The sequence below is a fragment of the Carcharodon carcharias genome, chromosome 21, assembly GCF_017639515.1.
Source record: "Carcharodon carcharias isolate sCarCar2 chromosome 21, sCarCar2.pri, whole genome shotgun sequence".
NCBI lineage: Eukaryota > Metazoa > Chordata > Chondrichthyes > Lamniformes > Lamnidae > Carcharodon > Carcharodon carcharias.
In genome coordinates, this window is record NC_054487.1 from 37,503,175 (window position 1) to 37,518,290 (window position 15,116).

Sequence of the window (15,116 nt, forward strand, 5' to 3'; positions counted from 1 at the left end):
TTCAGAGAAGCATATGAATAATAACGCAGTAATAGTAGGGGATTTTAACTACCCAAATACTAACTAGGACAGTTTTAGTGTGCAAGGTAGGGAGTGAGAAAAATTCTTAAGTTGTATCCAGGAGAACTTTTTTTAGCCAGTACCTAGAAAGCTCCACAAGGGACAGTTCTGGTCCTAAGATTCGGAAATAAGCCCGAGCAGGTGGAAGGCGTATCGGAGGGGGAGCATTTTGGAGATAGTGACCATAACTCAGTTAGATTTAGGATAGCTCGGAATAAAACTGGGGAAAGACTAATTTTACTAAGATGAGATACGATTTGGCCCAAGTGGACTTGGAGCAGCTACTTGCAGATAAAACTGTGTCAGAGCAGTGGGAGGCATTCAAGGAGGAAATAGTGAGAGTACAGGGCAAATATGTTACTGTAAAGACAAAGAGGGAGACCACGTCCAGAGAAACCGGGATGTCAAGGGACATAAAGGTTAGGATTAAGAGAAAAAGAAGGTTATGGCATATACCGAGGGTGCAATATGGCAGAGTCCCTAGAAGAGTATAAGAAGTGCACGGGGGTGTCTTAAAAAGGAAATTAGGAAAGCTAAGAGGGTGCATGAGAAAACATTAGTGGGTAGAATAAAGGAAAATCCGAAGGGTTTTTAAAACATACAAAGAGCAAGAGAATAACTAGGGAAAGAATAGGGCCAATTAGGGACCAAAGAGGTAATATGTGTGTGGACCCAGAAGGTGTGGGTCCAGTCCTCAATGAATATGTTGGTCTTCACAATGGACGCAAGTATAGATATCAGGGTGGAGGACTGTGAAATATTAGAGGAAATTAACATAGAGAGAGGGAGGAGGTACTCGCAAGTTTAGCGGCCTTTAAAGTGGATAAATCTGCAGGCCTGGATGAGATGTACCCCAGGCTGTTGAAGAAGGGAAGGGAAGAGGTATCCTGGCAGTAATCTTCAAATCCTCTCTGGCCACAGGTGAGGTGCCAGAGGACAGGAGGGCTACTAACTGCTAACTGTCCCATTATTAACAAAGGGAGGAAGGGACAGACCAGGAAATTACAGGCCAGTCAGTCTAACCTTTGCGGTAGGAAAGTTACTAGAAAAAATTCTGAGGGATATAATATATCTGCATTTGGAGAGGCACGGATTAATCAGGGATAGTCAGCATGGATTTGTAAGGGAAGACTGTGTTTGACAAATTTGATCAAATCTTTTGCGGAGGTAACCAGGAGTGTTGATGAGGGTAATGCATTTGATGTGATCTATATGGATTTTAGCATGGCTTTTGATAAGGTCCCTCATGGCAGATTGGTCAAGAAAGTAAGACCCCATGGGATCCAAGGCAAAGGAGCACGTTGGATCCAAAATTGCCTGAGAGGCAGGAAGCAGCAGGTGATGGTAGAGGGATGTTTCTGTGTCTGGAAGTCTGTATCCAGTTGGGTTTCACAGGGCTCGGTGCTGGAGCCCTTTCTGTTAGTGATGTACATATATGATTTGGACTTAAATGTAGGGGGTATGATCAAGAAGTTCACGGATGACAGGAAAATTGGTAGGGTAGTAAATAGTGAGGACAATAGCTGTAAACTGCAGGAGGACATCAATGGACTGGTCAGGTGGGCAGAGTAGTTGCAAATGGAAGTCAAACCAGAAAAGTGTGAGGTAATGCACTTGGGGAGGGCTAACAAGGCAAAGGATTAAAATATGAATGGTAGGATCCTGGAAAGATCAGAGGGATCTTGGTGTGTTTCCACAGATCCCTGAAGGTAGCAGAGCAGGTAGATAAGGTGGTTAAGAAGGCATGTGGGATACTTGCCTTCATTAATCAAGGCATAGACTACAAGAGAAGAGAGGCTATGCTGCAACTGTATAAAACACTAGTTAGGCCACAACTAGAGTACTGCATGCAGTTCTGATAACCACATTATAGGATGCGATTGCACTGGAGAGGCTGCAGAGGAGATTTACCAGGATACTGCCTAGGCTGGAGGGCCTGAGCTATGAGGAAAGATTGGATAGGCTGGAGTCGTTTTCCTTGGAGCAACAAAGGTTGAGAGAGGACCTGATAGAGGCATATAAAAGAGTATGAGGGGCAGGGATAGGGTGGATAGGAAGTCACTTTTTCCATTAGTGGAGGGGTCAATAACCAGGGGGCATAGATTTAAGGTAAGAGGTAGAAGGCTAAAGAGGGAGTTGAGGAGAAATTTTCACCCAGAGGGTGGTGGGAGTCTGGAACTCACTGCCTGAAAGAGTGGTTGAATCAGAAATTCTCATCACATTTAATTATTTAGATATTCACGTGCATTGCCATAGTGTCCAGGGCTATGGGCCAAGCGCTCGAAAATGGAATTAGTGTAGTCAGATCTTTTCTGACCAGCACAGACACGATGGGCCAAATGGCCTCCTTCTGTGCTGTAAACATCTATGGCTCTCCTCATTTGAGAATGCACAGTACAGCACCCACCCACCCCCCACACCGACAATTACATGCACCTGTCCTCAGAGCCCTCATCAGCAGAGTATCTCCTCAGTTTAATTTTTTTACTGCATCATCATTGCAGGTTGGAAGATGGCGGTGCTGAGGCCTCACTGCCAGGCCAGCTTGGACCATCCCTGTGTGAGCGTGGAAACCCCTCCCATCATCCCGGAGGAGCTTAATGTTCAGGTTTCCCTCTCTCCAAAAAAAATCTCAATCCTCCCCCTGTATTCCTTGATCCCATTGTGATTGTGGTGGATATCCATTTGTTATCCCTGGAACATGGTGAGAAAGCTGTGCCTATGTCCCACGTGGACCTCACCCTTCCCCATCTTGAGGACACTTGCACAGTCTGACATATTAAACCGCTCCCCTCCACCCCTTCTGACACCCTTGAATGCCCACACAATACCATTTCCCCATCTGTAGGTTGTTGATGTCTCTCTTGACTGAGTGTGGCCCAGTATGATGCCAGAAACCCCCTGGACCAATATGTGTGATGTTACAACAATGCCCTGCACACAACATCCTGGACACGACTGAAACTGGACTGACAGGCCCTCCCCCCTGCCTGGACTGGAACAAGGGCAGTCTTTGCAAGGAGCATTTCTCCACTCAGTGATCCTCTCATTCTGGCCCCAACTCGATTATGTCATTCTGTTACCGACTCTCTCCGCATACTGGCACTGAGGATGCTTTCCCATTCACCTCCCCCGCCATCATCCCTGCCCACTGTCTGAATGCAATTGTCCCCACTCTTACCCCTAGTAGAGGCCTTACTCTGCAGCCCCTTCTCATGCTTCAGGCCAATTTCCCCCCTTCCCCAGTGTGGACCTTACCCTGCAGCACATTAAAAGCCACCCCTACCTTACCACTGGTCTGGTAGGTAGAGACTTGCCTCCGACAACCCCCCCCACCCCTCCCCGAAAACAATATGGTCCTGCCTGCGAAACCTGATGCTGAGTCTAAGTTGCTGTGAGTGCTGCACAATGCAAGGTAGGCGAATGAACCTCGAAGTCACAAGCAAGGTGCAGGTCGCATTGCTTATATAATTGGATGCTGACGTGCCCTCTTGATCCAACGTGGGGGGATGATTCCAGTGAGCAGCCCTCATAATGAGATGCAAATGTGTTAAAAAGACATCCCCAGCGTGCTGTGGTGGGAAACGCAGCCTGCCATCGATGGCTGGAGCGGATGATCCCAGACTGCTTTTATGACGGCGATACACTGATTTTTCTGATCTTGCGACATTTTCTGCTCCTGCGCACCATGACACCCGTCACGGACAGGGCCAGAAAATCCTGCTCAAACTCGCTTTCTCTCCACAGATGCTGCCTGACCTGCTGAGAATTTCCAACAACTTTTTTTTCTTTTTATTTCAGATTTCCTGCATCTGCAGATTTTTGCTTTTATATCACTCATAAAATAATCCCCAGCTATATTAGAATCACAGTGCAGAAGAGGCCCATTGAGTCTGCACCGACACGCGAGATACACCTGACCTACTTACCTAATCCCATTTACCAGCATTTGGCCCATAGCCTTGAATGTTACGATGTGCCAAGTGCTCATCCAGGTACTTTTTAAAGGATGTGAGGCAACCCGACTCCACCACCCTCCCAGGCAGTGCATTCTAGACCGTCACCACCCTCTGGGTAAAAAAGTTTTTCCTCACATCCCCCCTAAACCTCCTGCCCCTCACCTTGAACTTATGCCCCCTTGTGACTGACCCTTCAACTAAGGGGAACAGCTGCTCCCTATCCATCCTGTCCATGCCCCAAGTACGCCTGCCAGAATGCTGCAAATATTGTTATAACCTCATGTTACCTGGTACTACAACAACTGATCTAGCAATTTTTTCTCCTTCAGGCAGCCAAGAGTAAAGTCAGATTTTCTAAATGTGGTGCTTACATATGTGGTTGCTTCTAACAAAGACCTCACTTGATGAATAATTTAGGCACAATACAAACTCATGCAAATGAAGGACCTACAATGCACCATGGAATTAGGGAGGGAAGCAGGAACAGAATTGCAAATACTGTTATAAAGAATATGTTTATGATTTCATACACAGAGGGGTCCACTCCATTCCCAAGACCAGGATAGAAAGTTTAGTTAGAATTTAAAGAACTATTCAAATGATCAAAATCACAGGTACGGACATTTTAAACATGTGCATGATCCACTTCACCAAAAGACATGCAGAGAATCACTTTTGTATCATGTCTGCAGTTTTTACTTATTACGTTGCTAACTTTAAATATTCATGGACACGTGAACAAAATCAAAGATGATTCCTACAATATGTCTAAAATATCAGGGGAAACATGATATTGTTAAGAAATACAATTTATGGAGCCAATTTTTTACTCCTTGACAACATCTTTTATACAGGCATGCTGCTAACTAGCTTTAGGCCTCAATATGAATGCATTGATTTTAAAAGATGAATGAACTCACCTTGAATGTCCCATTATTTTGAAATCAAAATCATAGACTTAAGATAATTGGCAAAAGAATGAAGAGGGAAAATGGGGAGTTTTTCTTCAACAATCTGGAATGCACTAGCTAAAACGGCAGTTGAACAGGATTCAATAGTTACTTTCAAAAGTGAATTGAAAAGAATACTTGAAAAGGAAAATTTTACAGGGCAATGGGAAAAGAGCAAGGGGGTGTGGCTAATTGCATAGCTCTTTCAAAGAGCTGGCATGGGCATGATAGGATGAATGGCCTCCTTCTGTGCTGTTCTCTTCCTCCTATGGTTCAACAAAATGCAATCACTGCTGTTCTGCAGACAAACATGGCAGTCAACTTGCCATAAAGCAAACTCGCACAAAATGCAAATCAATAAGATAGGAATGCTAGTCAGGAAACTCAGGAGAATGTCCTATTCTTCTTCAAATAGCGATAAAGCCTGAAGAATGGGAGAACTTAATACAGTGACTTTTAGTCTGCCAATGCTTGGATACATTTTCATTCCTCTAATCAAGTCAAAAGTGGATGAAAGTAAATTAAATGTCTTCTGCAATTTGATCAGTATAATTCACCTTTGTGAACGACATTATGGATCTTCATCCATTATTGCCTGAGATTATTATCTGTTCAATAGTGTACAGGTCTTAATTTTGGTTGACTATGAAAGAATCTTATCAAGAAACATCAGGATGAGACTGTCCAGACAAACAGGGCCTGATTTTAACTCTGTATGTGTGAATGATTTTGAGTGCGTTCAGTGAAGACCTTTGGAAAGAAAAAGTATTTTAGTCTGGAAGGCTTGATTGTGGAGTTGATTCAATGCTATCCTTATTGTATAAAGCATGACACAAATGGTCACCAAACAAGAAGCAGTTCTCAACCTCATTCAACCCGAAGTGGACAATTTTGGCTGAGATGATTTGGATGAGTTGTCCTTTTGATAAACAGAACGTCAGTTTGTTATTGGTTCAAATCCACACTATGCTACAAATCTATACAATACTATCTTGTGTTTGCCAAGTGTAGGGGAAATCACTGAACCTCAAAGTCCTGCTGTTCCCACAACCCATCAACTGAAGAGGATTGCCGTTGTACAATTTTAACTAAAAACAACAAATGTTATTAATACAGTATCTAAAAGAGTCTTTTTTTTATATACTGTCTAATTAACTGTGTAAATGCTTTTAATTATAGCATTTTGTTACCTTTTGTTTTTCCCTTACTGGATGTCTCGTCTCTCTAATGATGACGTAGTGACCATCTTCTCCTTGCCATCAAATGTCTAATTTGAAATGGGGAACTAGAACAGGCCTGGATACGGAACACAATGAAAGGTTCTATTGGGTGGATTTTATGGCAGAACGGATTACTCAGGTCCCCCGGCCCCCCAACAAATGAAGTCCTTTGGCACCATGACCGACTAGAAACCAGACTGCTGGGGGTCGTCCCTGGGCAGCCTCAATTTGATTGGAGTGGGATTTTCGCTCCCACGCCAGAGAGCTGCTGACCAATCTGATGCCCAGCAGCTCTGTAGCCCCAGCAATGCAGAATTGAGTAGTAGCTACTGCTTAATCCACAAAGATGAAGAAGTGATGGGTCCCAGGCTTCAGGTTAGTCAGGCATTTTGATTGGGCCTGCATGGCAAACCCCAGCGAGGGAGAGGGGGGTAGGGAATCAGATTTTAGCAATTGGGACGGAGACCTTTGGGGGTGTGCCTCTGATAGGCACTGGAGACCCTCCCAAAGGAGGTACCCCCTTTCTATCCAACAGCAGCCCTGCAGTGAAAGTTGATGGGCTGTTTACCATTAATTGATCACTTAAGAGCCTCAACAGGCCAAAGGATGGGAAAGCTGCATGTTGCCTGCCCACTGTAATACGGGAGGCAGGTTAGGTGTGGGTGGTAAGGCAATCCTCCCATTTTATTTTACAAGTACCTCCTGCCTTCAAATTTGCCAGCAGGTGCCCAAAAAATTCATCCCCATGCTTCCTCCATTACACACAGTCTGACTACAATTCAAAAGCACTTTACTGATTGTGGCATGCTTTGGAGGGAAGGGTAAAACTCCAAGAAGTATGACTAATGGGAAACAAAGCAGCAGGTTCGTGTGTGGAGTGGGGTGGGGGGTGGTGGGGGGGCGCGGTGGAGGATTCAACTTCATGGAAAATTATGAAAAAACTGAAAAGAAAAGAGAGCTCAGGAGAGGCTACTAAAGTCTCCAGAACACAAAATAGGACAGAGTGTTTGGAAAGGGCTAGGAACCAACTTCAAGCGCATCAGATAAAGGGACAACAATGAGAAAGGGGACGGGAAATACAGGACTGAAGGTGTTGTATCTGAATGCACGCAGTATATGAAATAAGGTAAATGAGCTTGTGACGCAGATTGAAATTGGCAGGTATGATGTGGTGGGCATTATGGAGACAAGGCTGCAAGGAAATCAGGACTGGGAGCTAAATATCCAAGGATATACATCCTATCAAAAAGATAGGCAGGTTGGCAGAGGGAGTGGGGTTGCTTTGTTAGTAAGAAATGAAATTAAATCAATAGCAAGAAATGATGTAGAGTCAGATGATGTAGAATCTGTGTGGGTTGAGTTGAGGAACTACAAAAGGCAAAAAAAAAAAACATAATGGGAGTTATGTACAGGCCTCCGAACAGTAGTCAGGAGGTGGGGCACAAGATACACCAGGAGATAGAAAAGGTGTGTAAGAAAGGCAAGGTTACAGAGATCATGGGGGTTTTCAATATGCAGGTAGACTGGGAAAATCAGGTTGGTAGTGGATCCCAAGGAAAGGAATTTGTGGAATGTCAAGATGGCTTTTTGGAGCAGCTTATGGTGGAGCCCACTAGGGAACAGGCAATTCTAGATTTAGTGATGTGTAATGAGGCAGAATTGATAAGGTGAAGGAACCCTTAGGAGGAAGTGACCATAAAATGATAGAATTTACCCTGCAATTTGAGAGGAAAAAGCTGGAATCAGATGTAACGGTATTACAGTTGAAGAAAGGCAACTACAGAGGCATGAGGGAGGAGCTGGCCAGAATTGACTAGATGAGCCTAGCAGGAAAGACAGTGGAACAGCAATGGCAGGAGTTTCCGGGAGTAATTTGGGAGACACAGCAAAAATTCATCCCAAGAAAGAAGAAGCATACTAAAGGGAGGACGAGGCAACCATGGCTGACAAGGGAAGTCAGGGACAGCATAAAAGCTAAAGAGAAAGCATGCAATACAGTGAAGAGCAGGACATTGGGAAGCCTACAAAGACCAACAGAGGACAACTAAAAAAGAAATAAGGAGGGACAAGATTAAATATGGGGGTAAATTAGCCAGTAATATAAAAGAAGATTGCAAGAGTTTTTTTTAGATATATAAAGGGTAAGAGAGAGACAAAAGTGGACATTGGGCCACTGGAAAATGACGCTGGAGAAATATTAGTGGGGAACAAAGAAATGGCGGAGGAACTGAATAGGTACTTTGCATCAGTCTTCACATTAGAAGACACGAGTGACATCCCCAAAGTTCAAGAGAGCTGGAGGGCAGAGGTGAGTATGGTGGCCATTACAAAGGAGAAGGTGTTAGGAAAACTGAAAGGTCTGAAGGTGGATAAATCGCCTGGACCAGATGGATTACACCCCAGAGTTCTGAAGGAGATAACTGAAGAGATAATGGAGGTGTTAGTGGCGATCTTTCAGGAATCACTGGAGTCAGGGAGGGTCCCAGAGGACTCGAAAATCGTTAATGTAACCCTCCTGTTTAAGAAGGGAGTGAGGCGAAAGATGGGAAATTAAAGGTCGATTAGCCTGACCTCAGTCATTGGTAAGATTTTAGAGTCCATTATTAAGGATGAGATTTCAGAATACTTGGAAGTGCATGGTAAAAATCAAGCAAAGTCAGCATGGTTTCATCAAGGGGAGGTCATGCCTGACAAATCTGTTAGATTTCTTTGAGGAGGTAACGAGTAGGTTAGACAAAGGAGAGCCAATGGATGTTATCTACTTGGACTCACAGAAGGCCTTTGACAAGGTGCCACACAGGAGGCGGCTCAGTAAGATAAGAGCCCATGGTGTTAGAGGCAAGGTACTAGCATGGATAGAAGATTGGCTGTCTGGCAGGAGGCAGAGAGTGCGGATAAGGGGGTCCTTCTCAGGATGGTGGCCGGTGACTAGTGAAGTTCCGTAGGGGTCAGTGTTGGGACCACAACTTTTCACTTTATACATTAATGATCCAGCTGAAGGAACTGAGGGCATCCTGGCTAAGTTTGCAGATGATACAAAGATAGGTGGAGGGACAGGTAGTATTGAGGAGGTGGGGAGGCTGCAGAAGGATTTGGACTGGTTAGGAGATTGGGCAAAGAAGTGGCAGATGGAATACAATGTGGGGAAGTGTGAGGTCATGCACTTTGGTAGAAAGAATAGAGGCATGGTCTATTTTCTAAATGGGGAGAGAATTCAGAAATCTGGAGTGCAAAGGGACTTGGGAGTCCTATCCAGAATTCCCTTAAGGTTAACTTGCAGGTTGAGTCAGTAGTTAGGAAGGCAAATGCAATGTTGGCATTTATTTCAAGAGGACTAGAATATAAAAGCAGGGATGTGCTGCTGAGGCTTTATAAAGCTCTGGTCAGACCACATTTAAAATATTGAGAGCAATTTTGGGCCCCGTATCTCAGGAAGGATGTGCTGGCCCTGGAGAGGGTCCAGAGGAAGTTCACGAGAATGATCCCAGGAATGAAAGGCTTAACATATGAGGAACATTTGAGGACGTTGGGTCTATACTCGATGGAGTTTAGAAGGATGAGGGGGGATCTGATTGAAACTTACAGAATACTGAAAGGCCTGGATACAGTGGACGTGGGGAAGATGTTTCCATTAGTAGGAGAGACTAGGACCCGAGGGCACAGCCTCAGAGTAAAGGGAAGACCTTTTAGAACAGAGATGAGGAGAAACTTCTTTAGCCAGAGAGTGGTGAATCTATGGAATTCATTGCCGCAGAAGGCTGTGGAGGCCAGGTCATTGAGTGTATTTAAGACCGAGATAGATAGGTTCTTGGTTGGTAAGGGGTTCAAAGGTTATGGGGAGAAGGCGGGAGAACGGGGCTGAGAAACTTATCAGCCATGATTGAATGGCAGAGCAGACTCGATGGGCCGAATGGCCTAATTTCTGCTCCTATGTCTTATGGTCTTATGGAAGGTCATAACAGATGCTCCATTAATGCAAATACTTCTGTGCTTAATATTCATTCTCAATATAAAACACCAAGATCTGGAAAGAATTCTTCATGCGATGTTCCTTTAAAATAGAATACCAACTAATCTCCAATGATATTGCTCAGAAATTATTTAAAGAGATACTGGAATGGAATCAGTCTCAGCAGCAAACACTTGTGATTTTACGTGCTGATAAAATTGAGTCCAAATGCATATCTAAGTGTCCAGGGCTTCAATTTAGCTAAAACTCCAGTTAGAACTTTATAAAAGCAAGGTGTTTCAAGTCATACCTTTATTTTTTTCTCTTTCATTTTTCATTAATTAAAACTAAATTAATTTTCATTAAAACCAAATTTTCATTAATTATAACTAAAACATTAAAAAAACATATTCTGTAAAGTTAAAGCATGAGAAAATGTAATGCTCTTCTTACCATAGGTAAGTTTGGGCTCGATGTGCTTTGCAAAAGTCTCCAGAAGGCTCTGTTCTTTGTGAACTGGTTCATCTTCCAACAGCCCAAGCCTTTATTGAAAGCAAATAAATGTCACTACAAGTAATGGAAGCATTTTACCAAATGTGTCAATTAAAACAGTCTTTTAAATAAGGTTTAGTAAGCTGGAACACAGACAAGCTATGTATTGGAATGACTCAACAAGATGTTCTCTGTCTCAACACATCTTGGGTGCAATGAACAGAACAAAGAGAGAGAGAAAACAAAAAAAGCAAGGCGAAATAGAGAAGTAGAGATCAGAGGGACAGTTAAACCGATTCATCATGGAGATAGGATTCTAAATCTATCAGTCTCCCAATGTAATTTTGATGGAAACCCTAGAGAGCCAAAGAACACTCCCAGAAAATCAAGTCAATCATCTGTATAACAGTGCCAGCAAAGACTGAAAAAGATCACTATCCTGTTTCCCCAACAAGCACACAAAGGCATTTAATGTTTTAAAATAGGAAATCTAGCTACTGCTTCAATAAAGAGCTGTTAGGATATTAGAAACATATTTTTCAATTGTGAAGGTTTTATCACCACTTGGTTGTTCAAATCTGATAAGGATTTGGCAACTCTCCCTTCTCCAAACAAAACTGAAGTTGGTGAGTTTGGGTCTCAAGAAGGCCCTTCCATCACGCGCCCCCTCCCCTCCACCCCAGGTCCTCAGGCAGACTGCCAGATCGAGTGAAAAGTCCTAGCTTAATAAGGGATAGAATACAAACATTGTTCAGCTCATCGTTATTGCATTCAGCTCATCTTGACAGATCACTGTGAACTGAGTACCAAATGCACTGATGAAGAACTCTGCAATTTCCCCAATTCTCTGGAAGAGGGCAATGTGTGTGACTTTCAAGAGACCAATAGCAGAAAGAAAAAAGCAATGGTTTTCTCACCACAATAGAGTGCTCATTCTGTGGTCGTCTCTTCCAATCTTATCATAGATAGCTTCTTGGAGGCTTTGGAAACTGCAGGATGGTGCAATTCCCACCAGGTTACACATGAGCTCTCTCTGTACAAACATTAGAGTTTCAAATAGCCTGAGTAAAGAATAATGAATTGGGACTACAGGGGCAGAGGCAGCATAGGGAGGGGAAGGAGGAAGAGAAAGACACAACAAAAGATCCACACTCTACTCACATGCTACATTGATAGACTTTTATATCTTTTAAATTAAGCGTGTCGTTGCTGGCTGGACAAACCTTGAATACAAGGCGAACACCATTAATTTCAGTGAAAGGTTCTACACAAGTAAAATCTGTTATTTTACCACATGTTAGAGCCATGGGTGAAACTTGAGAAATAGGACTGGGGAAGTTGCATAGATGTTGAAGCATAAGAGCATGCAGGGACTGGAAGTGTAGCAACCCCAGCCCTTCCCTCAGAAACCACTTGCAAACAAGGTTGTGGTTAGCTAAATAGCTCTCCAGTCATGTTAGAAAGGAGAAGAATATCCTATTACATTTGAAATGAGTAATGAAAGAATATAGGAGAAATCCATTGATAATTTGGCCCTCCTCCCTCCCTTGCCTTTCATTTGCACTTTATGCCCTCTTACCCTCACCAGCAATAATCTATCTAATGATCACCAGGTTTTGAGCATAAAATGCTGGCAATTTTCTCATTTCCTTGGGGTGGGGAGGTGTGGGGTCTTCCAAATGACCAGTGGAAGATCAGAAAAAATGTTTTTTTACACAGTGCATCAGGGGTTCCACCAGAGTAAAGGTAGCCAATCAGAAGAAGCCGCAAGGGTATTCCCAACAAAGAGCATTTCAGTGTAGTTGAGGATGATATGCTTAGTAAATTTAAAAAACTAAAGACAGAAAATGCTAGAGAATCAGCAGGGTAATGGATATCTGACAGGAGAGAAGACACATAAACATTTCAGATACATGCGCCTCATCAGAGCTGTGAGCTAAAAGATAGCTAGCATCTTAGTAGATCAAGGGGAAGGAAGTGGTGTGGGGGCGGGGTAGAGATCAACATGGTAAAGGAGATAAAAGGCTGGATTTGAAGGTGGGAGTTTGTAAATTAGAAAGGGTAGCCTGCCCGGTGCCTTTGTTCTCACCCCAGACCTGTTACATTGCACGGGGGAGGGCGTCAGGCAGCCAGTCTGCTCTTGCATCAACTGAAGCCCTTAAATGGCCAATTAATACCTACTTAAGTGTCTCATTCTGCCTCCGCTGCTACAATATGTGCAGCAGGGAAGGAGACTACGAAGCAGGCAGCCTGGCAGCTTTCACTGCATTGGCTGCTGGTGGGCAGAAAAGCGACCCCTGGTACATCCCCCTCACTCCTAATCCCTGTTATCCACCAGGCCCACTCCCCACACCCCCATCCCTGGTGCAGCCCATCTGCCCCTCTTCCACCCACCACCCTTAGTGTAGCTGTACCCCAGTTATGGTACAGAACCATTCCCCACACTGCTCACCACCCCCACCCCACCCTTACAACAATTGCTGTGTTCCAACAGTTTCCAAACCTGTGATGTCAACCATCCACCCATTTTTCCCTGACCACCAACTCCACCCACCCCCACCGCACCCCACTGACGAAAGATCAGATTAATATATACTAATTGGGTGGATGAGCCCAGGGATCCCATTTAGGGAGAACCCCAACTGCATGCACTGGCCCACTCAGAGAAAGCTGCTGAGCTGGCTGCTTGGCATGAGCCTTTACTGCTGCCGGTTACATCCAACTGGGGTGACAATTGGCTCACTGGTGGGCAGGCTGCCTGATGCCACCCCATTCCTAATCCCTGTTACCCACCAGCCCCGCACCCCCCCCCCGCACCCCCCATCCCTGATGCAGCCCACATCCCCCTCCATCCCTGGTGTAGCCCATCTGCCCCTCTTCCACCCACCATCCTTGGTGTAGCTGTATCCCGGGCCTGGCAGCAGGCTTGTGTCAGGATTGAGCAATCCCAGTTTGTGAAGTCCTTTCACCGTATTTGCATATCCCTGAAAGAGGATATGGGAGTATGGACAGCGAATAGGGAGTGGTCAGGCCGCCTGCTGGACTTAACAAGCCCCCTGCCTTCAAACCCATTGGTGGGGGAGCGTAAAACCCATCCCATGGAGTGTAACGAATTTAATTTTGCACTTGGCTCCAAATATTACATTTAATCTAGGGTGTCTTGTTCTCAGTACCTCCACGATCAGAAGTGGTCAACTTCTAACTACCATATTCAATTTGTGATGACTAATAATAAAGAGAGGGGTGGTGATGCAATGAGCAGCAGTTCCAGTGTGCTGCCATTTGGAGTGTTCACACGTCGGTTCACTTTATGGATTCCTGATTTCAAATGCACTCATGAAGGACTGGGTCATCAAATGGAGGCAAGGCCCTTCCCATCAGTATGGTTGGAAAAAGTAGAGGTTTGGTCACCCCAGGCCACCCTTCTGTACTCCTGAGCATTACCTTTATCTGAAAGCATGTGTGTAAAGTCCTTTTTTCCAGAGGAGGAAGACGAATTGCATGAACAGACACAGAAGGGAAATATCAAAGCCAACCAAATAAAATTACCAATAATACTTTTACAGATGAAAATAAACAAAATGGGATAAACAGCGATATAAATCAAAATAGTTTCAGCAATCCTTCAAAAGCTACCTATCAGAAAGTCTAGAGAAAAAAATACTTAAAATGAATTACAAAACGGCTCAAAAATTGACCCAGATGCTATTAGTAATACAGTAGTTTAGTTCAGAAATAGGATTAGAGAAAGACAGCATTCTGTATTTTAGCAGCTATCCCTATTGCACACAGAGTATCCAAAACCCTCAGCATAATCCTGCAAAAACCACCCTGTGCAATTTTCATTGAAACAGAGGGACATACCCAGGTGATAGGAGGAGCTTCTGGGCTAAGCAGCAGGCTTGGGTCAGGATTGATCAATCCCAGTTTGTGAAATCCTTTCACCGTATTTGCATATCCCTGAAAGAGGACACAGGACAATATCTATTCATGGTCATATGCTTCATCATGGACAGCACTGCAAATTACAAAAACCGTCGACAGATTAAACATCATCCAGGATCAGTCTCATTTAAAGTGCTTGACATTGTTTCCTCTGGAACAGTGGATGGCTGTTGGCGAATATTTAATGAATCAACTTGTCTGCTTAGAAGATGAAAATGGTTAAATCTTTATTTTACGGAGCTTGAAAGCCAATTCCCTAAATCCTCTGTAATCTTACAGGAGGGCCCAATCATCCAAGAAGCACTGGATTATTGCACATATGGATTTGGAACAGAAAACAGATGCTGATATTAAACATACGACAATAAATAATCTGCAGGAAAATAGGCCTATTACAAGTCCTGGCTATCAAGCAACACATGAACCCTCTAACCATAACAGTGCCTGCGAGAAAGAATAATTGTAAAGAACAAAAGATGAAGCTGCGTAATAATTTCTTAGTGCAACCACAAAGACAAGAACCAGATTTCTAAATTAACAA

General features: G+C 43.9%; 1 protein-coding gene across 3 annotated transcripts in view; it reads right to left on the reverse strand.

Annotated features, from left to right (window-relative positions):
* The window catches only part of aass (aminoadipate-semialdehyde synthase), a 115,487-nt gene that overhangs the window by 18,870 nt on the left and 81,501 nt on the right, over positions 1–15,116 (reverse strand). For all 3 annotated transcript variants that reach the window (XM_041215618.1, XM_041215617.1, XM_041215615.1), the window contains exons 21-23: positions 14,495–14,590; positions 11,548–11,663; positions 10,592–10,680 (exon numbers count right to left, since the gene is read on the reverse strand). In XM_041215618.1, the coding sequence (XP_041071552.1) occupies positions 10,592–10,680; positions 11,548–11,663; positions 14,495–14,590 (301 nt within the window). The remainder of the gene's footprint in view (positions 1–10,591; positions 10,681–11,547; positions 11,664–14,494; positions 14,591–15,116) is intronic.